This window comes from Phoxinus phoxinus (assembly GCF_949152265.1).
Source record: "Phoxinus phoxinus genome assembly, chromosome: 4".
NCBI classification, from domain to species: domain Eukaryota; kingdom Metazoa; phylum Chordata; class Actinopteri; order Cypriniformes; family Leuciscidae; genus Phoxinus; species Phoxinus phoxinus.
In genome coordinates this window covers 17,282,556-17,307,690 of record NC_136879.1, presented here as the reverse complement: position 1 = coordinate 17,307,690, position 25,135 = coordinate 17,282,556, and the positions used below count along the sequence as shown (strand labels likewise).

Below are 25,135 nucleotides of genomic sequence, written 5' to 3'. Positions count from 1 at the left end.
GAATACATCGACCCCACCCTAAATATATGAATTTGTACAATCTGACCTGTGTGTAAATTATGATGACTAAAAATGTACAAATGACACACAAATTCATACAAATTTGTAACCAACAACTGACCAAATCATAAAATACCTAAAAGTTCCCCTGTGGTGAAAATCAAGTTTTTAATGTTGTTTATATGCATATATAGCTAGCCTATGTGATGATTTTAATATGCCATGTGTAAATTAATAAGTCAACACCATTGCTGAGTATTTTCTCCTTAAAACTGCAGTGAACCAAAGACAGTCTCAAAATCTCGGTTTGAAATCGCTGGTGTTTCTGACGTCACAAACTACCCTGTAACCAATCAGATCAACGAGTGATCGTCAACGAGTGGATCTCTGAGCTGGTGTGAGTGAGTGGAGGCGGGGTTCCTTTGCATATTCATAGAGCCATGTTGCCAATTAAATGAGGCAAGGGTGTGTAGAGTTATTCAAGCTATTTTAAGGCGTGAAGAATTTTTGTTTAATTTTTCAATTTTTAAATATGTAATTTTAGTGATTAAATTTAAGGGATAAAATTATTGACTACAGTGGGGACTTTAAGAATGGTCACAAAACTGGCTAAAAGGGTTTCTTAGAAAAGAGCTCGCTAATAGCAATACTCCATTATTAACATTTTTTTTTTTTTTTTTTTTGCCCAAATTATTAAAACAGCCAAATTTTAAGAGTAGCCATAGTTTGCTCAGATCGGACACTGGTCGCGGCTCAACATTGCATGCAGCCTGCGTCTCGCGGCTGTACAGGTACAGGTAGGCTACAGGTATTGATTTATAGGCCTACTATCTCATCTTTTTCAAATTAGTAGCCTACACGTTATATGCATGTGTGATTTATTTTGCCATTTCACTGAAACTCTGTGGAATCAATATCGGGGTGTTTTAGTTGCTAACACCACTGGTCAAATATCTAGTAGATAGACGCACGCCTTTTTACGCACATAATGTATTCGGCAAATGCATCGCAGTTGCGCATTCGTAGCCTAATACCGAATAAAATATCCACATCATACTTTTTTATTCGCATTTTGGACATTTCCTTCTCATCCTCCTCACAGTAGCTTATTTTTAATGAGACATCGCGCATAAGATGCATCAAATTCAAAACTCTCAATTCCTGATAGCCTATTAAAACCATAAGTTCAAATGGTCAAAATACTGACTAGGCTGATAGGCAGGACACTAGGGTTTGTTGTACACAGCCAGTGCATTTGTCATAATTGGTCATGACTCATAACACTTCGTCTTTCAGTTTGATAAGCCTGAGAAAAGTTGTGCGATCGCGCTCAGACGAAGTTGCGCAGCGCTTTTGCGCTCTCGGCGCCACACAGTTTCTCTTCCTTCGTCGTTTGCGTTTTGAAGTGTTCGCATATCTGGGTGTTGCTGACTAAAGAAACAGAAAGTGAAGTGGAGCTGCTGTCAGACTGGAGAACAGAGAGACGCATCTACACACTCCGCTAGGATACAGAAGATCGACGCGGATAAACGTGTTTGAGGATGGAGGTATGAATTTGTTTTATGTAGACTATATCTATTAGGCTACACTTTTTTTTTTTTTTTTTTTACTGCGCAAGACATAATATGAATAGCTACTAGTACTAGGATCCAGCTGGTACTCCAGTTGGCTTGATAACAGTAAGAAATTAAAATCAAATGTCACTTAATTGTGTATTGACATCTAAGCATTAATTTAATTTTAGCAACACTATTATGAATAGTAATGATAATCATATGCCTAATATTAGCTTATATAGCTACTGTAATAGCCTATGTATTGTTATGACATTTCAAACATGAATGTGCTTTAATGACCTGTCAAGCCTTGCAATAATGTTAGTTCATTTCAACAAGAGTTATGGACAGTTTAAGGGTTGCTGCTTAAATGTATAAGATTCCCTCTGACGGCACTCTTGGTATTTTTTATTTATTTTTAAGAAACTAAAAAATATATTTATAGGAAATGAAAGAAAGTTTGTGTCTTTAGGTTAGCCCCGGTATACTGAATTATACAAAATGTGTTGAACCTTAAATCTCAGTTAGACCACATGTAGTGGCTAAAGTGCAGATGAACTAACAGACGCATGCGGTAAAATGACTGCTCAGACTGTTTTAACCCCAAATGACCACAAAGCGAGGAAGGAAGGGCCGTCTGCGGAATATCTTCCTCTGTCTGTGTGAAAAAGCACGAGCTTTGATTTCCCTCTTAGCCACAGGCATTACAGTTCCTCACGTGCCGTGTGGCGCGCGGGTCGTCACTTCTGCAAGTGTAATCAAAGAGCATTCAACTCTTTTCCTGAGTTCATCTTAAAAGGCTGGTAAAGGGGATGTGAAAAGAGGAGATAAGCTTTTCCACAGAAAAGCACATGTCTGCACTACCATCAAAATGTTTCTAATCATGATCCTAAAATCCTATCTAAAGGCTTTTGCTTATAGGAGTGGATTTAGTTTCTTAAACATAATTTGCATTAAAAAAAATTGAGCTACCAGAAAGAGAGCAGCCAACAAATGTCAAGTAATGTTTAACCTACCATGAATATTTAAATTAGCCTACGTAGATTTGGTTTGAACCTTTGGTGTGTTTTTTTTGCTAAATATTTTTTTGTGGTAGCTTACCTACCCACACATGCAAAGTTGATTACCGCAATAGATTAATAATTCACATAATTCATTGTTTTGCAAAGGAAACACAGGAATTACGTAGGCCTATTTTATATTATTTAGGCATCTGGAACCTTTTCAGTTTGACAATTTTCTTCACTTAACTTCTACTTCTAACTTCACTTCACATTTTCTTCTATTGAAAATGTCTGTTTCCCACTCTTAACAGACAGGCTATTGTTTTCATTTCTTCAGGCTCTCAATGATCTTTTTGGATATCAGAAAGCCAGGTTTTCATGAAAACCCTGGAGCTGTTAAAATTACACTTTAACTGTTTGTGTTTACAAAAGCCTTGGAATTATGGTAAGGGGCGTTACATGTTTAGCCAATCACAGCACATTAGGTCAGCTAGCCAATCAGAGCACCCCGGGCTTTCCAGGAGGAGGGGCTTTGTAGACATCTGTGAGTGTTTCAGACAGACTGGGGATAGAGGTGCTGCAATAATGTACAGTATGTGAAAATTAATGTTTTTTGAACAATAAAGCATGGTAACCTATATATTCTATTACACCCAAAAACCAAAATAATTAACTTTTACAATAGCATCATATGGCCCGTTTAAAATTGTTGTCTGCCGAATTGAATTTAAATATTGCCATGTTGAATTGAAGTCGTTAAAAATAAAATGACTAAAAGGACAGTCAGTTGAATTGTGGGTAAGGGTCAAAGGTAATAATGGTTTGGATGCAACATGAGTGCCATACTTCTGCCTGTGCTCCCATTGCTACTATTATTCTAAAATGTAGAATTTGGTCATAATGAACAAGAAGGGGTGTCCAAACCTTTTTTTTTTTTGTGCTAGCACAACTACACAAGCTAGTAGACTGATGTGAAGAGAAAAGAAGATCTTCACAGAGTCACAGCACTGCAGAAAGCAAGACCATGTGAGAAAGATGAGGAAAATCCCACATGCCATTACGCTTAGAGAACGGGGAGTCCCCTCTGCTTGAGTACGGTTGGATCTTCATGTTGTGGAAGAAGGAAAGCGAACATAGTGTAACTGAGGATGTGATAGAGTATAGGCTGGGTTTGCCAAATATATAAGCCACATGTTATATTAAGTAATATTTAGTAAGCCAACAATATTACAAGTGCTATTTGAAGCTGCCACAGTTACAGAGTGTATACACTGCCTCAAATGCAATTAATCATAAGAGCACCTGTCAACACCATTTTTTATTATTTGCTACAAATATAGATGGATGGACGTTTATGGTTCATGAAAAAAAATGTATATTAAAAATGAAGCTTTCTTATGGTAAAACAAAAACAGCATCTGTGGTTGCCAGAACTTTACCGTAAAATATGCTGGCAACATTTTAAATTTTACAGATTGAACTTAATTTACAGTAAAAATTGTGTATTTCATTAAAGGGATACTTCACCTCTGGAAAGATGAATGTGTATTTACAATGGGTCATTTATAGTAGAAGTGTGAAATTATTTTTGAATTTGGAGCCTTCTACACTGAGAAAAGCCAGAAAATTAATTTGTGGCTCATGTGGATGAAAGACAAGAACTCCCAGAATGCACTTGCTTCACTGCCCTGCGAGGCCACTCCCAAGCCACGCCTGTCCGTGACGAGTCTGCCCGGGATTTCGAGATCTCCAAAAATGTCCAGGATTCGGCTTTTGCGTTCGACAGTCGCCATTCATGATGTTTACTGTGGCGAGCAGGACGAGACTGATGGCCGCGGGAGAACGACCCGAGGTCGGTGGCGTGATTACTGATGAGCGGCACCTGTGAGACGGAGGAGCGGGAATTTACTTAGCAACGTTAAAACGCACATTAACCCATCACTTGTTTAGCGTTCATGTAAACACTACATTCAGATTCACCAATCGGAATTAATTTAGTTAGATTGAAACAAAAGGTGTGTATGTAAACAATGAATGGCGACTGCAGAAAGCAAAAGCCGAACCCCGACATTTTGGACGATCTCGATGGCCGGACATGTCCTGGAAAAAGAGCTACTCAGCTTTCTCCACAGAACAAGAGCCTGTTAGCTTAGCTTCCAAATAAAAGATGGCTGACACTATTTGTACATTCTGTGAGTGAGATCCCACCCTCTATGGGCGGGTTGAAAACATGCGGATCTAGCGCCTTCTACTGGCTGTAGTCTCTAGCCTCTGGCCAAAAAAAGCCTCAGATGACGCAAAATGACAAAAAATACATAAATCTCTCGTCTCAGGATATGAGGGAGGGAAGCACGGAAATTTGAAAATACTACAGGTTTTCTACTGATGCAAAGCTTAATGCTAAATCCTGAAGTATCCCTTTAACTGATATAATGTTAGTAAACCCATTAGATTTATTACAGTTTTTCACAGTTTATATTAAGTTAACTTTCCGTTAACTAAGTAACAGGTTTTATCTATATAGCAGTTTTTCACAGTTTAAATTACGACCATTTTTACAGTCTGTAACATTTACTCCCATTATGCCATTCCAAATCTGTATGACTTTCTCTCTTCAGTGGAACACAAAAGACAATGACCTGTTAAATCTTGTGAAGTCATACAATAGCTTTGTGAGGAACACATTGAAGCCTGGAAGAGTTTGGTTTGTGTTGTTGACATGTCTAGAAGACACGGTGTTCTGCGCTGCGAAAACAAATCCACTTTGCAGCACTTCAAAAGAATGAGGACTAATTAATACGGTAAAACCGATCGTTACTGTTCGTATCACTGAGTACGAATCGAGTTCGTATCAAGAGCAGAGGAAGTTCCGGAGCTGATATTCAGTTATGGTAACGGGCCATTTGTTTCCGACACATGATGTAAGTGGTCGACCAATCACAACAGACTGGGTCATCTGACCAATCAGAGCAGAGTAGGCTTTCAGAAGGGAGGGGTTTAGAGAGAACAAATCCTTTAAAAGAGGTGATGCTCCAATGTATATTATGAGAAAACTAAAGTGTTTTTTGACCTACTGTATAGGATGCATGTAAACCTATTGTAGGAGACCTCTGAAACTAAATTAGGAGCCTTTAAATAGCATAATAAGGGCACAAAACTTCGTTTTTGAAGCTGCAGATATGTAATAAATACAGAATAAACATTCTGTCCAGCTTATCTTTAGTATTATACAACTTGTCTTTGCTGTCAAACACTGGTATTAATTCCTGTTGTACACCTTGTCAATGCCGTAACGTTCCCTCCTGTCAGGCCTCATGATGTGGTAGCTGTTTATCCCATTGCTTTGAGTGATGTAACACACAGAGAGCCTTTGTAAAAACACAAGCTGTGTGCCTGAAAGTGCCGGCAAAGGCAGTGGAAAAGTGTGATCTTGCGAGGATGTAAAATTCAAACACTCATGTTTTCCTGGAATGGCTGAGAGGGAGACTTGCACGTCTGTTCTCGTAGAAACAAGACATGGAGTGACCATATTACTCGAGTCTTAGCCCACAAGACCACTCAACCAGAGCGAATCAGTCCAGATTACTTATGAATTAATTATGTCAAATCCATTCTCTGCTCGTTACCTCATTTAAACACCATTTTTTCAGTTTTTTTTTTTTGTGTGTGTGTATATGGTCCACATTTTCCCTTTTACCTCATATATAGTGTATATCCTCATGACCCCAATGGGTTTGAACCTTGGCTGAACTCTCAGAGGTGTGCGTCCAGAAAGCATGAATTAAAGAAAATGGCATTATGTGCATCATGTGTCTATAATAGTGTTCACTCTTCGACAAAGACTCTTTTTCTAGAACGCTCCACTGTGCAGGACATACCATCAGGTCAGCTGTAGCATTTTCTAGCACATGCTTTTTAGAGTCTTACAAAAAGTACTGGGGTGGTACCATGGTATCCGATGGTAAGTATGGTATGTCAAATAGTCTACCATGGTACTTTTCAAGCAGGTCTGGCAAACCTGGAAAGTGTCCATTTAGCATTCACATTCATCTCAGTGGAAGTTTGGACATTGCTAGCTAAACTTTTAGATTAACAAAAACAAAAAAAATCACTGGAAAAATGGGGGGGAAAAAAGTTGAAAAATCACTGTAATCCATTGCCCGTAGTGGTTTGTTGCTGTAATAAATCATGATAATTCACTGTTTATAGTGTAAATTGTAACGCATTGTCTGGGTATTTCACAAAACCATAGGCAATTTAGTTTTTTCCCTGTGGTATCCTCTTGCGCTAATTTACGCCCTTCAAAAGGAAGATGATAATCCGAGATATGACCGATGTTGCGTCTGGTGCTCTTCAGCGGTCCCTGGAGTGGTTTTGTTGTTGGATCATCTTTTGATTGAGATTTGGTCGCGCTTTTTTTTGCCAGTTAGAGAAACATCTGCTCAAGTAGGGCAGTCCTGTTGGAGACTTAGTGGTTAACATGAACTTAGAAGGAACAATACTTCTAAATCATTTATTAATCTTAGTTAGTATTCATTTCAACATTTACTAATACATTATTAAAATCAAAAGGTTGTATTTGTTAGCATTAGTTAACCCACTGTGAACTAACATGAACAAACAATGAACAGCTGTATTTGTATTAACTGACATTAACAAAGATTAAAAGCTTAGTTCACCCAAAAATGTAAATTCTGTTACTAACCCTCATGTTGTTTCAACCCCGTAAGACTTTCGTTCATCTTCGGAACACAAATTAAGATAGTTTTGATAAAATCTGAGAGCTGGATCACTTTTTCATAGGCTGCTAGGTAATTGAAGTCCAAAGTAGTCGATTGTCGAGTTCACGCGCGTAGGTTTAGTTACCTATGATCACGCGCGTGAACTCGACAATCGACTACTTTGGACTTTGACCGAAAACAGGAAGTAAACAGGTCTGTGCGCTGGCTGAAATAACATCATTTTTATTCATATCTTTCACATCTACTGCAGTCAGATTCACTCGTGTTCACTCTGAAGGAATCATCTAACATGGCTGGGCACTTGTATGACACATCAAGGATGATAAGAGAAATAAAAGCAGGTTTAAAACTTGCCCCATTGAAGTTAACAGGGTGCAATTTTTTAAAAGAGGATAACACAGTGTAGGCAACACAGATTTTTGTCGTTGTTCTCTGTATTGACAGCACTCCAAATTTACAAAAAAATTTGCTCAATGTTAAAATTGAGTTCTCCTTTAAAGGATAATGCCGGTATTTAACACCTTGAGTCTATATTGTAGTTTGTTTTGGATGAACAAGAGTGGTGGACAACATTTTTTTGACAATGGTTCCTCTCTCGAGTTTTTGACTATAAAAGAATTGGCCATGGACCCATTTAACATTGGAGTCAATGGGCATGTCCGAAAATGTCATTAAAACAACCTTTAACATTAGTTTTCAAAACTGTGCAACTCACCGAGTGATTAGTGATGTTAGTTGATGTTCCAGAAACAAAAAGTGTTGCGAAATACAGTTTCTGTCGTGTTTTATTCGTCATTTTGTAAAATCCCATTAAATTCTGTTGAAGAACTGAGTGCTGTTAATATAAATGCGCTACCGGAAACGGAAAGGGGGCTGTTTACATTTGGTCGATGTAGTCTTTTTGCTCGCTTCTGTTTCTCATAAGGCTAGCGAGCAGAGCAACTGTGCTCCGGGAGAGTAAGCGAAATAAACAAACAAAACCTTGAAAATATTGAAAGACGTGACCACTGACCAGTGCAATATGAAGTTGAACTCGACTGTGACCGTGAGTGTCCCGCGAGACATAAACATCGGTTATCGCCATCAAGTGGTCGGGAGTGTGCTAACGCTTCAGATTCAAATATTGAGCGGAAGTTACACGGTTGTGAAGTGTCTGAAAAAATAGTTCCACTATAGCAAAATAAACGGATTGGAATCATATATTGCGACGATATATTGTTTATAATCATCAACGAACACCACTAACCACTCGGTAAGTTTAACAGTTTTGTAAACGAACATTATTGGCTGTTTTAATGACATTTTCGGACATGCCCATTGACTCCAATGTTAAATGGGTCCATGGCCAATTCTATTATAGTCAAAAACTCGAGAGAGGAACCATTGTCAAAAAAATGTTGTCCACCACTCTTGTTCATCCAAAACAAACTACAATATAGACTCAAGGTGTTAAATACCGGAATTATCCTTTAAGGTTTTTGAGGAAAACATACCAGGATTTTTCTCCATTTAATGAACTTCAATGGTAACCAAATATCCCAATGTTCAAAGAAGGTTCAAATGTCCGTCCCAATGCAGCTTCAAAGTCTCTACATGATCCCAGTCGAGAAATAAGGGTCTTAGCCAGCGAATAAATCTGTTATTTTTACCCCAAAAAAATAAATTATATACTTTTTAACCACAAATGCCCGTCGTGTACTATCTCTGAGATGCGCCACGCATTGCGTCATCACATTGGAAAGGTCACGCGTCACGTCATCTTAGTTATTTGTCTGTGTACTGTGTAAAAAGTAGGGAAGGGCGAAAAACTCCATCTCATTTTCTCTTCCAACTTCAAAATCGTCCGACATCTTTGTTTTAATTTATTTGTATTATTTCTTTTCGTGACCTTTCCTATGTGATGACGTAATACGTACACGACGGACATTTGTGGTTAAAAAGTATATATATATAATTTTTTTATAAAATGACAGATCGTTTCACTAGATAAGACCCTTATTTATCGACTGGGCTCGTGTAGAGACTTTTAAGCTGCATTGGGACGGACATTTGGACCTTCTTTGAACATTGGGATGGTTGCCATTGAAGTCCATTAAATGGAGAAAAATCCTGGAATGTTTTCCTCAAAAAAACCTACATTTCTTTTCAACTGAAGAAAGAAAGACATGGACATCTTGGCAGTAAATTATCAGCAAAATGTTTTTTTGAAAGTGAACTAATCCTTCAAGTTAGGTTAAAAACACTCAAATTAGTTAAACAATTCAAATGAATTATACATTTTAACTTGCATATTTATGGTTTCAAATAAATATTTTAATTTAATTGTAATTAGCATGCCTAATTAAGTGTCATAATACGAAACTGTACTTGTTTTTCATTAAGGGGAAATATCAATATGCTAATCTAAAGAAGATTTAAAAAATAATTGTAATTGTAAATCCAGATGATTTATAGGATAGTTTACCCAAAAATGAAAACCGTGTCATCATTTACTCATCCTCATTCAATATCGAAGTATTGGTTAAAATGGTTTTTGATTTTATGGTCATAATTTAAAAAACAAACAAACAAAACACTCATCCAGAAATCACTTTATTGTCTTTATGGAGTTGTGTTAATAAGCAAATAAAGATGCAGGCCTAATTTCCAATACGTTAAAGTTTCAGTATTGTATTCATGTACACACAGTGTGTATTTCCAATGCTTCTCATTCCACAAACTGCACAAGATCTTTCTCCACGGACACGGTTTTGCTCTGATCACTGACCCAGACCTTCATGAGCCGGCCTGTGGTTTATTTCTCAGGCCACATCAGCCGAAAATAGAGCTTTCTGTACTCCCACTCCCAGTGAGCCCATCATTCCCACCCATCCCACAGACTTATCCAAACACAAGGTTCAAATCATCTCCGGCTTACTGATTTACTGCTCATACTTTGTGTGTCTTGTTTCGAAACACATTTTACTCTTTTAATTGCAACTGAATATTTTAACAAAATCGACTTGACTACACTGTAAAAAATTATTGTTGGTTTAACTTAAAAAAGTAAGTTACCTGGTTGCCTTAAAAATTTGAGTTGATTGAATTTAAACAATTGAGTTAATGCAATGAAGGAGATTGGTCAATAGAAACTCAAAATATTATGTTATCGGAACTATATTAATTATCTAAGTTGATTTGACAAAAGTTAAAAAGTTGTGATTACAAATAATAACATTTATTTTTTACAGTTATATTCCTTATGCTACACATCTCATTTAATTATAATAATAATATATATATTTTTAACTATACAAATAAATGAGAGAATTATTTTTACTGTGGATTTTCACTATACTATTTTTTACTATAAATCATTCCAGAGATCTCCATTGTGTTTGTTTCTTATATTATGGTTCTTTCTCCAGTCCTTTTTTATAAAAAACAACAACAACAACAACAACAGCAACAACATATGGATGCTTGTTTCCACCACAGAAACTAACTTGCAATCGCAAGACTTTTTTTTCATCGCACTTTCAGACTTTTTTCTAAAAACAAAACAAAACTTGCAATTGTGGATTATATACAGCCCGAATTGCGAGATATAAACTCACAATTGCGACAACGTCCGAATTACGAGCTAAAAATGACCTCTTTTTTTTTTCTTCTTTTTTTTTCGTAACGAAAATAAGTTGACGTTTCCATTAAAACCAACATGGGTGGGTTAAGAATCAACATCAAACAAATTCTTGACTCTATTGTCCACGTTATGAAGTCTACCCTTTTTGCAGTGGCTTTGTTTTCGAGGGACAGGAAAGAGTTAACAATTATGGGCGCCAAAATAATGAGTCAAGGGGTGTGTGGTCTCAGGGGAATTCTGCTTATCATGGGTGAAGGAAAGGAACTGCAGGAAATGGAGGGAAGTGGATCGGGGGGGAAACACGTCTTCTTTCTGTGCGTGTAAGCACTAATGTTTGCCGTGGTGTTCAGAGAGTGTGTGATATTAAGTGAGAGTGTGTGTGTGTTTTTGTAGCTGGAGGAAGTGAGTTGGGTCAACATGTGCTAATCAAAGTTATTAAAATGTGGAAAGTGTGTATAGGGTTTTGTGGGAATTTGAGAAGAATGTTGTGGGAGAGACAGAGGCACGTTGAGAGAAAAAGACAAGTGTGTAATTGAAGAACTAGTGCTTACACTTGTGTTTGAGGCTTTGAAGCATATACTGACTAAGGCTATTATGAAAAATGTTCTTCATTTTTCAATGAAACACTGATATGTTCCTCGTGATGAGAAAGATGTAGACTCCCCCAGGCTGTGAGTGTGATGCTGGTCAGCTGTGTTGCTGATAAACTAAACCGCATTTGTTCTTTGATGGAAACAGCTGCCGAATGCAATACTAGCATACTGCATATACATATAGGCCTACAGTGTATTAAAAAAAAAAGTATATAACAGTATAGTGTAAAAATAAACATTACCAAAAGCGATATGTAGTGGTTAACGATATGGATTTTTCAATAGACAATACAGAGAAATAATTATGTATAGATGCCTGTTTCCACCTAAAATAAAAATTGTAACTTCTTGTCTCACAATTTCGACTTTACATCTCACAATTGCAATTATATATATATATATATATTATGAGAAAAAGTAGTAATTGTGAGATATAAAGTATACATATATATATATATTAGTGCTGTCAAAATGATTAATCGCGATTAAACGCGTCTATAAAAAGTTTTTGTTTATACAATATGTGTGTATACTATATATATATATATATTTGTGACTATTTCTTTAAATTGCAAATTTATCGCTCTCAATTGCAACTTTATATCTCCCAGTAATTACGACTGTCACCCAATTATGACTTTATATCTCACAATTGACCGTTCGCAAAGACCCGCCCCCCATAGTTACTGTCCGACAAGCTACGCCGCTCTCACACACACCATGTTCTCACACACACCATGTTCTCACGCAGTGAAAAATACATCACGGAGCAGAGAGGAGACTGACAACACACTGACAGACAGGACAGACCAGCTTACTTTTCCGTTACTTCAAAATTGGTCATTTTTTAAAATAAATTTAAACAATAAATACCGTTTTGTGGCAGATCGCTGTAGAGCCTCAGTTAAAGCTGCTCGTGAACCGATCATCTCTTCCTTCTAGTTCATTTATAGCATCAAATAAACATGAATGAACATCAGGAGGAATGTTGTTTTAACCACGGAAAGGCGTCAGTACACTCCGCTTTTCAAGTTCAAATCCTCCCATGTTAATCTACTAACTCTCCTGACTGCTTTGTCGGACAAAATGGCGCATGGCGAAGTATGATTGGTCAGATCACCTGTCAATCAAGCTCCCTGCGAAGGGTCAATTGATAATTTATTTCTCATTATTTCAACAGTTATTTATATCACAGTTATACTTAGGGTTATTGTGTTTTAGTTTTGTTTTTAAATACTTTTAGTATGTTTCTCTTTGTTCAGTGTTCCAGATTGTTCCTGGGTTGTCATGGCAATTAGAGCACACCTGTTTGTATTTGAGTTGATCTTGTGTAAATACTGTATACACCTTCAGTTCACTCAGTTCTTTGTCCAGTATCGTTGGTGTTATTCATGGTTGTGCTATATCTTTCTCCTGAGTTTTCCGGTACCTATTGGATTTAAGTATTAAAGACTATTTCCTTGTAATTCCTTAATTTCTCACAATTGCGACTTTATGTCTCAGTTCCGACTTTACTTCTCAAAATTGCAACATTTTTCTCAGAATCGTGACTTTATATCTCACAATTACAAATGTACATCTCCTAATTATGACTATATCTCACAATAGCAACTTTTCTCATAACTGCAACTTTATATCTCACAGCTGCATAATCCCCCCCCCCCCCCCCCTTATATCTTACAATTACGACTTTGTATTTTCCAATTTGTGACTATACATCACAGTTGATGATTTATTTCACATCATTTTGACTATACTTCTCACATTCGGATTCTCAAATCTCTGATTAATTAACGAGTCTGGTTAAATATTGAGAATAATCTAATTAAATAATAGACATCACTGCTAACTGTGCTTTCAGAAACTATACTGAGTACACACTGCAGAAATAGAGTGGTAATGTGTGTTGTCTGCCAAACATCGCCCGCCTCTCCACCACACCCTGTCTCTGCTTCTGACGTCACCGTTTCTTACTTTTCAGAGGCCTTTCATTTTCCACTTGCTGTTAAGTAAGAAAACATGTCTAGTAAAAACAAGCACATGCTGAATTTGGAGGCCATTATTGCATCATGCTCACTGGAGCCGTGTGTAAAATGAGCAGAAGGGTGTGTGCTTCCCCCCCGCAAGCTTCCTCGCTCGTGTTCGCTGGCCTGAGCTTCACTGCAGGCCCCGTGGGATCCTGTGTCAATAAAGTGAGATCGAGATCATCCAACAAACGCTCTGCTTCTCTGTTTGCAGAAGGAAGCTCCAGTCAAGCCGTCAGTGGCTCAGCTGGCTGGACGACTCAAAGGTCATGCGCTGCCAATGCCAGGAAACATGGAGGTAGTGGAACATCTGACGTCTCTTATTGGTTGTTCCTAATCAAAATGATATTTGTTTTTATTCATATGTTCATAATGTTTGGGGGCGAAATAAACGTTGAGGAAAGGTTCAGAAACAACAATGTGTGCCACTGAAATGTCATAATCAAGACTTTCAAGCAGTGATCATGTATATGTTCCTGAAATCCAGGTGAAATCTATGAGGAGACCCCCCTGTTCTCTGGTGATAAACAACCAAAAAGATGAAGAACATGAACAAGAAAAGGTGCGCATGTGGCTTTACTGACATATCGACTCTTCAGGTATTTGATTGTACGCTATTTTGCAGTGGAGTACGTTATTTTTTTCATGCCAGCAAGCGCAGTATGAATTATAGATAAAATAGTTTATTTTTTTCTCAGTACAAATTTGAATTAACAGAAATTCAGTTTTAAAGGGCTCTTTACATGACATAATTTTCAAGTAAAAAAGGAAAACTTTTTATGCGTTTTGGCCGCTCATTTACACGACAGTTGCATTACAGTTATCGTGTCATTGTAAACTACAAAAATGTGCATTTGTGAAACCGGTGGCGTCATGCGCATGTGTATTACGCATAGTCATAGACAGTATATAAACTGGACACAGCGACCCCATAGATTTCAACGGAGAAAAGTGAAGCCCATTTGAAGCACTCACTTCCTGATCGCCAGGCGAACTGCGCAGACTCACACTGAGCTTGACGACGTGGGTCTTCTAGTAGCTGTGCCGAGGGAAATCTGAATCATTCCCTTCCGAATCTCGCAGAGACGGAGAGCGTGAGCATTAGCTGTCCATGAGCTAGCAGCGGGAGCAACTTTATCACTCTCTATGGGCTTCTCCCTTGACTTTATGCCTCCACGTCCTCCCGATTGCTTGCGAGCTTCTCTGCCTGTCCATACGGTAATTTCTCTACAGTGCGACAGAGAGTCGCGCGGTTATGACGCAATCGTTAGCCTATTTTTTACAAAAACGGCTTCTACGAAGTCATAACGCAAGATACAAAGTAATGGAGCCTTTTATACATTGTCGTGTTTGTTTAGAAATAAATAATGGACAAATGGAGTCTTTGGACGCCTCAGATGTAAAGTTATTCGCTGTCAAAGTGACGCAAAAATGAATGGGAGTCAATGGGATGCTAACAGCAGGTGAAGTTCTGCTACAATGGCGGCTCCCGCGGAGGCTTCAGTTTCCGGCGGATGGATTACCCCCTTGGTATTACGTATTCAGTCTAAAGGCACGTAGTGTTTCTTTACAAAGTGACACCGCCATCTACTGGCCTGGCATGAAAAGAGTTTTTAAATCGTTTTCACAGGGATCATTTTGACAACGTTGTCGACTGTATGCAAAGCTTTTCAAAAAACGTCTCTGTCTTTAGTACATCGTTGTCATTTACCGAGTTTGATATTAGGGTACAATTAGATGAAAATTATGTAGTATAAACAGGAACGTTTTCCCTTTGTATTTTTGCATTTTTCACTCACAGACGACAATGAAACAAACGACAATCAAAACGATCCGCATTCACACGGATCTAGAAAAGCGGCTAAAAACGCTGTATTCTGCTGCCGGGCCAGTAGTTGGCGATGTCACTTTGTAGAGAAACACTGCTCACCTGTAGACTGTACAAGTATTGCGTATGCGCGTGACGCCACCTTTTTCACAAATTTGCATATTTGAAGTTTACACAGAGATGATAATGGTATTGTTTTAAAAAATGTGCACTTTGAAACCAGTTTTCAAAAGTTTGTGTATTCAGGCCCCAAAATACAATTGTTGTGTAAATGAACGGCCAAAACGCATACAAAAGTTTCTGTTTTTAGTTGAAAACGGTGCCGTGTAAACAGCCTCTGAGTAACTAACTAATGTTAACACACCCTGCTATACTCTACCTTTATGCCAGTTGTATAGTAGTGAATATAAAATGGTCTTATTCGATGTCTTTTAAATAACTGATTTTTCTGGTACAGAAGTCGTCTAACTCTCCTCATCCGCCCAAGATGAAGTTAAAGAGTTCACCCCTCATAGAAAAACTTCAGGTGAGATCGATCTGCTGGATTATTCATTTCATACAAGGTCTTAGTTTCAGACTTGCACAAGTTTGCATTTGAAAGATGGCATCCTAGCAGCATTTTGAGGCTGCTTATCAATTTCACGTATAATTTCCGAAGTCATCTTTCACACAGGAACCTGCATGTATGCTGGGAATTGTTTGCATTTTCAGTGTATTATATCTTTTCATATAATGTTTTTGGTAACACTTTATTTCGATAGTTCACTTTAAACATTCTCCCACCATGCATGCAACTAAGTTACAGTTAGTAGAATCTAAAGTGAACTATCGAAATAAAGTACCCTTTTTTGTGTATAGGCCAATTTGTTGTCTGACTTTACATTTCGTCTATACATGCTGTTACATTTATGAAGCTAATATGCAGTATATAGTATGCATACTATACATAGAATGCAAATGCAATTGTTCTATTTTGAAGAATAAACTAGAAGTAATATACACTCTAAAAAATGCTGGGTTGTTTCAACCCATTTTTGGGTCAAATATGGACAAAAGCAAACTTACATTTTTAACCCAACGGCTGGGTTTGTCCATATTTTTGACCCACAATTGGGTTGAAACAACCCAGCGTTTTTTAGAGTGTATAATTAAACAAATGAGTCATCATCATAATAAATCATTATTTTATTAAACTGCCAAAATGTGAATGTTTCTTGGTGGTATACAGACAGTGTATATAGTACAATTTTGATTGGTGCAAACAAGCCAAGGTGTTTATGCAGCTCTTCTGCCTCCTAGTGTTCAAACTGTGCGACTGCAAGGCCAATACCTGCACCTAAACCCCACACCTCCTGAGAGGTGTTTAGTTAGTTTGACCTGTCATTGGTCTGAGGAATACATCTGCTCATGAAAGGGACGCGTCACTCTGCACTGTCTCCTCCAATTGGCTCAGGCAAGCACTGTAATGAGATAAGGGCTTATCCAGCGCAGTGCTGAGCTAGACTCCACTGTAGCAGTCATGGGACAAAAGGGTTGCCGTTTCTCTCTCTTCCTGTTCTCTCCTGCACAGGTAGGAGATATTCCTTTCGGATAGGGCTCTTTTATTTGACAGTGCGAGAGGAACTTAATCAAGCCTTTTTTTGGGGTGTTTTAAGTTGCTGTGAATTGACGTGTATATATATATATCCATTGCACTTCAACCGTATGGATAATAGCCTAATAAATCACCTGATCGTTAAGATTGAGATCATTTGTCGGCTTTCTAGTTTGTTGAGATTGTTGATTTATCTTAGGCAGCACCGGTGGAATATAAACTAGTCCAGAAGCCTATGAAAGAGGTTAAACATGGGTAAGACAGTATCTATAGTCAAGAAGAAGATGATTGTATGAAGTTACATAATACTATTAATGGTCTGATGAATGTCTCTTAATCGGCATTTATAATTTTTTTAAAGTGTCCCCCCAAATTCTCCTGACACTGCCGCACTGACACTAATTTCTAGTTTTAGTTCATGAAAAAAATCATGCCTTGACCACATCAGTTTCTGATAAAGTATGTCTTTAGCAACACACTGCTCTCTGTGCCACCAAACGTAATTAATAAGGTAATATAATTCCTACAATTTGATGTTGTCTTATCATCAGTAAGTTGCATTATATGTTTATATCTGCATTCTATCATCCTCTTCTCTATATATATTGACCTTTAAAACCCCATATCAGTTGACCACTTGCTTTGATCATTTTACTGGAGCTTTACAACATTCGTTTCTTCTCTCTTTCAGGCCAATCTTGCTCTCTCTCCAACTGTCCTGCTCTCCCCACCCAAAAGTCCAGAGTCTAAAGAGCCGCCCACCGCGTCCTGTCCCATCAGCCCCTGCCGCTCCGTGAGCTCCACCCTGCAGCCCGTTCATCTGTCCTGTGAAGATGAGGCGCCGGTCAGCTTCGAGCAGCCGGTCGAGGGCACTCCACTGCCCAGCATCAACAAGGTCAGCTAGCTTCATGTCACTTTCAAATGCAACTAAATACATTTTAAATGGTTTTCTTCACTGATGTTTGGGAACTTACCAACAATGTGACACAAACCCGTCTTTCAGAACGAAGATTTGGTTCAGATAAAGAAGTGGCATTCACTTACATCCAGTACAAAACATTTACACTACTTAAAACATGGCTGATACAAATTTGTTACTTCAGAACAGTGGAAATGTACGGTGCCCCTAAAGGGACACAGTGATGGCAAAATAATAATAATAATAAGATGGGACGAAAATGCAAAGTTTCACGGGGAATGCAATACTTTTTGAGAGAAGACAATTTTTTGGAGGGTAACGTAATACTTTTGCAAGAGAACGCAAAGTTTGATGGGAAAACGCAATACTTTTGCGAGAGAAGACACATTTTCTTGGGGTAACGCAATACTTTTGCAAGAGGATAAAAATGTTCTTGGAGGAACGTAATAATTTAATGAGAAAATGCAAAGTTTATGGAGGACTGAAATACTTTTGCGAAAGAATACACATTTTCTTGGGGGAACGCAATACTTTTACGAGAGAACGGAAAGTTTCATGGAGGAACGCAATACTTTTGCAAGAGAATAAAAATGATTTTGGGGGAACGTAATAATTTAACGAGAAAATGCTAAATTTATGGGGGAACGAAAAACTTTTGCGAGAGAATACACATTTTCTTGGGGAAACCGCAAACCTTTTGCGAGAGAAAGCAAAGATTCATGGGGGAACGCAATACTTTTGCGAGAGAACGCAAAGATTCATGGGGGAACGCAATACTTTTGCGAGAGAAGACACATTTTCTTGGGGTAACGCAATACTTTTGCAAGAGGACGCAAATTTTCAATGGGTAAAGTATTACTTTTGAGAGAAAACGCAAAAGTGTCATGGGAAAACGCAATACTTTTGCGTGAGAATACCATTTTTCTTGGCGTTACAATACTTTTGCGAGAGAATAAAAATGTTCTTGGAGGAACGTAATAATTTAATGAGAAAATGCGAAGTTTATGGTGGACTGAAATACTTTTGCGAGAGAATACACATTTTCTTGGGGGAACGCAATACTTTTGCGAGAGAACGCAAAGATTCATGGGGGAACGCAATACTTTTACGAGAGAACGGAAAGTTTCATGGAGGAACGCAATACTTTTGCAAGAGAATAAAAATGTTTTTGGGGGAACGTAATAATTTAACGAGAAAATGCTAAATTTATGGGGGAATAAAAAACTTTTGCGAGAGAATACACATTTTCTTGGGGAAAACGCAATACTTTTGCGAGAGAACGCAAAGATTAATTTGGGAACGTAATACTTTTGCGAGAGAATACACATTTTCTTGAGGTAACGCAATACTTTTGCAAGAGGACGCAAAGTTTCATTGGGGAACGTATTACTTTTGAGAGAAAACGCAAAAGTGTCATGGGAAACGCAATACTTTTGCGAGCGAATACCATTTTTTTTTGGCGTTACAATACTTTTGCGAGAGAATAAAAATGTTCTTGGAGGAATGTAATAATTTAACGAGAAATTGCTAAATTTATGGGGGAACAAAAAACTTTTGCGAGAGAATACACATTTTCTTGGGGAAAACGCCAAACTTTTGCGAGAGAACGCAAAGATTCATGGGGGAACGCAATACTTTTGCGAGAGAACGCAAAGATTAATTTGGGAACGTAATACTTTTGCGAGAGAATACACATTTTCTTGAGGTAACGCAATACTTTTGCAAGAGGACGCAAAGTTTCATTGGGGAACGTATTACTTTTGAGAGAAAACGCAAAAGTGTCATGGGAAAACGCAATACTTTTGCGAGCGAATACCTTTTTTTTTTGGCGTTACAATACTTTTGCGAGAGAATAAAAATGTTCTTGGAGGAACGTAATAATTTAACGAGAAAATGCTAAATTTATGGGGGAACAAAAAACTTTTGCAAGAGAATACACATTTTCTTGGGGAAAACGCGAAACTTTTGCGAGAGAACGCAAAGATTCATGGGGGAACGCAATACTTTTGCGAGAGAACGCAAAGATTCATGGGGGAACGCAATACTTTAGCGAGAGAATACACATTTTCTTGGGGAAACGCAAAACTTTTACTAGAGAATGGAAAGTTTCATGGGGGAACTCAAAACACTTTTGTGAGAGAATACAAATTTTCTCAAGAGAACCTAGTACTTTTGCGAGAAAACTGAAAGCTTTTCTCCCATCTATTTTTTCCCCCATCACTATTTAAATTGTAAGTAAATGAATACCAAACACGCTGTGACAGGATTAGGATAACGTCAGTAAATAATTACTGGTTTGCAAAGCTGTAATCCCATAATACAATGTATGACTGTGGGTGATTAAATGAAGTTTAGCTGGCCATTGATGACCTGTATTTGTTGCAGACTAATGTGAATGGCAAAACCTGATCTCTTGAAAGTTCAGCAGTAACCGTTCACAGTCTTGCTGTTTCTCAGAGAATCTGTGATGTGTGCAGAACGAGATCTGATGATATCAGCATGAAGGTGCACGTCCCCTTGCGTGCTTAAGCTCGGAGTAAGCCAATAGAGACTGTCCATGCACTGCCCGAGGACATAACAGGGTTTGAGAACTGTAATCCAATCAGGCCATTTCTGCATCTCACCATCTGTACCTCTCCTAAGAGCATTCACTACAGATTCCAGCCATGATAGGTGTCGTTTGTACTCTGTTAAAGGAGTGTTTAGCTCCTGAACTATGCTGTATGGTTATGCCTTGAGAACTATCTCCCATAATGCATTTGGCCTCAACTTAACCGTACAATTTCAGTGTGACAAAAGAATTGGTAGTCATATCAACTGCGAATTTTAACTTTTCTTTGACATTCTGAAATGTGTATCATTGGGTATTTCATACTGCAAGTACAACATTTTCCTGGATCAACATCTTTGTTGATCCCGGAACAACATTCCAATCAACCAATCAGATTTGAGGGACACGTTTACAGTTTATGTCAAGTTTAGGCTTACAACCAGGGTTATGTGCTTCTACATCAGTGTTATTCACCTATAATTTCCCTTTGATTTTAGGGAGAAGTTAGGGATAGGGTTAGATTTAGGGGTAGGGTTATGACCAGGGCCACATGGAATCTGGAAATGTAGATATACATCTATATATGACGAAAGTATGATATATTTTCTACTATTTGCTACTGCAATATCGGCACATAGCTCAACTAACAGATCCGTCTATTCATTGCCGATCATAATATCAAATTGCTATATGGACTAGTGACTGTGAATATTAAAGACTGCTATCAAAGTCTGATTGTTCAGCGAGTCTCGTAAATGAGTGCCGCAGGTTCATGTACTACACACACTCAAGTACACGTTCATCTTCAGCATTTCATCGTCAGATACACTCAGAAACCCGTCAAAATAAAAGTTCGGTTTAACGTGAAGAAAGGATCACAGAATTATTTTTTTAAGGAATATCAAACAATTTCACATTATTTTATTTAACCAGTAAACCTCTGTTGTGCAGCACTTTTATCAGTTGATTTGATTACAAACCTTTTGATAATACATTTGTATTTTTTTTTTATCCGTTTTCCTAGGCTTAGTAAAAAAACACACACAAAAAAACACCAGTTTCTTTAAATATACCGTGATGCAGTTTTTTGCCATCAAACCACGAGCACTAATATTAACACGTTGTAAGTGCTTTCATTTCATGTAGCCTAATATATATTGCATAACATAATATAAACAATAATATACCTTATTGTGTGTGTGTGATATATATATATATGTATACACATTATATATAATTAGAAAAAAATTCCACATAATTCCGCAGATTTTTCCAAAAGTTTAGCACAGAAATCACAAAAACAAGCAGATTCCTTGTGTTATGACTACATTTTCAGACAGGAATGTTGTTCCAGGATCAACACATGTCTGTCTTGGCAAACTCACAGTGACCCTTAAGGTGAAACAGGAAGTATTCCAGCTAACAGGGGAGATTCCCAGGACTTTGGCTCACGTTGTCAAGGTTCTTTCAGTTATAAACTAAAGTTCTTCCAGTAACGTTAATAAAATGTTTGTTCAAAGTTATCTGGTCTTTAACAATGTTCTCAAAACGTTAGGACAAAATATTTTTTTGATACATTTTTCATGAAAAAAAAAAGTTTTAGTTTTAGTTTTAATAATATTGTTTAAATGTTACTAATTTTTCAGAACGTTCATAGAACATCTAAAAAATTATGTCTCAATAATGTTTGCAAAATTCTAAAATGGAGTGTTCCCTTAAATTCGCCAAACCTAGAGAAACCGTTGAACATTTTGAACATTCAGAAATTTGGAGATTACCGTATATCCCTTATATTTCAGAAATCATGCTGTGCCTGTTTTCTATCAGAAACAGAACGAATGATGCCAAATTTGCAAATAAATCTCTCTTTTGATCGTATCTGACCGACAGATTTGCAAAAAGGTCTGAATTTGTTTGTGATTCAATTTGCCTATGGCTAGAAACATCCCGTATGTAGTTCACTGCTTTGTCCAGTATGCTAGGATTACATTATACATGGCTTACTGTAGGTTGTCAATGGTTACTCTGAGTCCAGGTTTAAAATAAAGCTACTAAATCCTGTTTTTGTTGTATGTCCTTAAAATCTAGTATAATCCGATGTGAGTCCTGTCAGTGAAGAGCAACACAACAGCTCTGTCTGCAAATGATAGGTGAAGAAGATAGGTAGAGAAGAATGTGGATAACAAATTTGCTTTTATTTCAATTAGTATTGAAAAGTATTGATAAAAACAGTGCAATTAAAACTTTATAACTTTTTCAAGGGCCATTACCACAGTAATGAATGACTCAATACATTTAGCCCTGGTAAATCATAAATATTTGGTTACAGTCTTCATTTCACCCAATATTTGTGTATTTTTATGATGTCAGAGTACTGTTTTGTTAGCTTAGCAAAATGCTAATGCCAAACTGCTGGAATGAATTGAGGCTGTTTGTGTGGCAGTTGCTGCCGATGTAACGTGATTAACTTGTGGGGTTCTGTCCCATGGCAACTAACTACGTTTTGGTACAACAGTTGCAGTATGTCGTTTATTTATTAAACTTGCATACGGAATCAACTTGTCTGATTTTGTGTATTCACTCCACAGAGTCGAGCCAGGCTGTCTTTCAAGCGCCGGCTGCCCACACGGCTACACAGGAAGTCAGCAAGTGACGAGACAAAAGTGAATGAAGGATATGACTCTTCGCTTCAACCAGATACTCCACTTCAGAATGGGGATGCCGGGGAACTGGTTGGTGGGCCTTTGCAGGAGAATACAGCAGATAAAACAGACTCTGCTCAACCCACCAATGACCCACAGCAGGACAAAGACAGGACAGAGCACAACGATGCATCCCGAGAAAACGAGTGGACTGAAGTAACCCACACAGCAAAAGTGGAAGAAGTAACTGAGGGAGGATTTGAACCTTCTGACTGTAAACGGGCCCAAGAGGAAGAGACAGAAGAGGACAGGGCAGAAGTCAAAGAGGACAAGGAAGTGCTGGATGCAGAGAACAACTCAGAATAGACGTAGAAGGCCAAAGCTCATCAAAATGGATTATTTTGCAAGATAAGCATTGCTTTAGCAAACTAGAATTGTGGGAAGGTTATTCCAGACGACAGACGAATTAACAGAGTTTCTAAAAAATAAAGGACTCCAGGATGGATGAAGATAGACTCTTTTCTTTTAGGTTTGTGGATTTGGGGACTTAATATTGCTAAAGCAAATATCACGCAAAAGGTTAGATGTTATCAACTCATCCGCATGGCATTTTACGTTTTGGCGAGTTGGCGGTGAATTTGTACGATCTCATTTGTACGTTTTGCGTCTATTGCATCTGTTTACGCCTCACTGTGGGTTATATGTTTAAGGATGGACCTTCATGCTTACTTTTTTCTGAAAACGTATTTTTCGTACAAATCACATTGTATTATTCATACGAATTTGCCACCAATCTGCCAAAATGGAAAATTGTTATGTTTTCTCAAGAGTTCGGATTGGATTTAAGTTTTTATTTATACTCTATGCATCGATTTTATTGCTTTCTTATGCTTTTAAGTAAACTTGTGCTGTTCAGAAAATGAGGACGCTTTCAGCTTTGGAGAGCATTCTCCATTTTGAAAAGCACTTTTCGAGCCTTTACCCTATATATGAATGATCATGCTATTTAGTTTAGGACTGAAATAAGTGTTTTGCACTTTTTTTTGGACAGTAAGAAAACGAACCAATCAGAAACGTACTGTACCTGTCAATCATTTTGAGTGTTTGGGTTCGCCAACATTGGTTTGGTTGGAGGGTTTTTTGAGGTTTATGTGTATTTGAAGTTGCAAAATCAGAAGCCACTTACTGCACTTTTACTTTCGGATGGTTATTGAAGTTTTCTTTTTTTGTTAAATCTTGCGAGCATGGTAAACGAGCTAAATACAAACAAAAAAGTGGCAGAGATATTGCAAAAGCCAAATTTACCTGCAGTCTCCATTGCTATGCAAAAATATTGTATTTTTGAACGAAAAAGCCTGAGATGTATCACTGTGACTGCAACGCTACTGTACTGCAATGACCTTTTATTATCCGTATAAGACTGAATAAAGAGCTTTATTTACGCTTACCGGATGCTTTCCTTTATTACATACAGCTGTAATTTAGGGTTAACAGTTTGTAATTGTTAATCTTGAACAATTATATTTGCTCTTTTTTCATAGTTCTTAAAAATCGCCCTGTACTCACCCACTTCTTTTCTTCAGTGGAACTCTGCAGATTGGTATTTTGCAGAATGGCTTTTTTTCAATACAATGAAAGTTAAAAATCCCAAATGAATCTCTTAAATATCAATTTTCCATTGAAATATTACATATCAAAATGGCAATTGTGATTGGGCACAAGACATGTGAAAACCAATGACAGAACTTTGGTTTGATGTCTTGCCATGGTGTATTTGAACGAGTTCAAATTAATTTGGACTTAAAGGGATATTCACCCAAAAATGAATGTCATCAAGTTGCGCCAAACCTAAATGTATTTTGTTGAACACAAAAGAATATATTTTGAAGATTATGGGTAACCAAACAGTTGATGGGCCCCATTGACTTCCATAGTAGCTATGTAATAAATAATTTAAAAAATACTATGGAAATAAATGGGGCCCATCAACTGTTTACGGAAATCTGAACCACAACGTTAAAAAAAAAAATTAGATTTTTTTTTTAGAAATTAAAGTAAAA

General features: G+C 37.6%; 1 protein-coding gene across 2 annotated transcripts; it reads left to right on the top strand.

Moving 5' to 3' along the window:
- Positions 1-1,287: 1,287 nt before the first annotated feature.
- Positions 1,288-24,536, top strand: LOC306997577 (capZ-interacting protein). Of its 2 annotated transcripts, none has more exons than XM_079610893.1 (6): positions 1,288-1,547; positions 13,756-13,839; positions 14,029-14,103; positions 15,827-15,895; positions 17,655-17,858; positions 23,022-24,536. In XM_079610893.1, the coding sequence occupies exons 1-6, from the start codon at positions 1,542-1,544 to the stop codon at positions 23,439-23,441; spliced, it is 858 nt and encodes a 285-aa protein (XP_079467019.1). In that variant the 5' UTR covers positions 1,288-1,541; the 3' UTR covers positions 23,442-24,536. The 2 variants fall into 2 exon arrangements, with proteins under 2 accessions (XP_079467019.1, XP_079467020.1); XM_079610894.1 differs by having other exon boundaries at positions 1,299-1,547; positions 14,029-14,140.
- The last annotated feature ends 599 nt before the right edge of the window (positions 24,537-25,135 follow it).

Excerpts from the sequence above, each read along its gene's own strand:
- LOC306997577 (XM_079610893.1), top strand. Across the intron at positions 15,896-17,654 it reads CCCTCATAGAAAAACTTCAG|GCCAATCTTGCTCTCTCTCC; the intron begins GTGAGATCGATC and ends TCTCTCTTTCAG. Across the intron at positions 17,859-23,021 it reads CACTGCCCAGCATCAACAAG|AGTCGAGCCAGGCTGTCTTT; the intron begins GTCAGCTAGCTT and ends TTCACTCCACAG.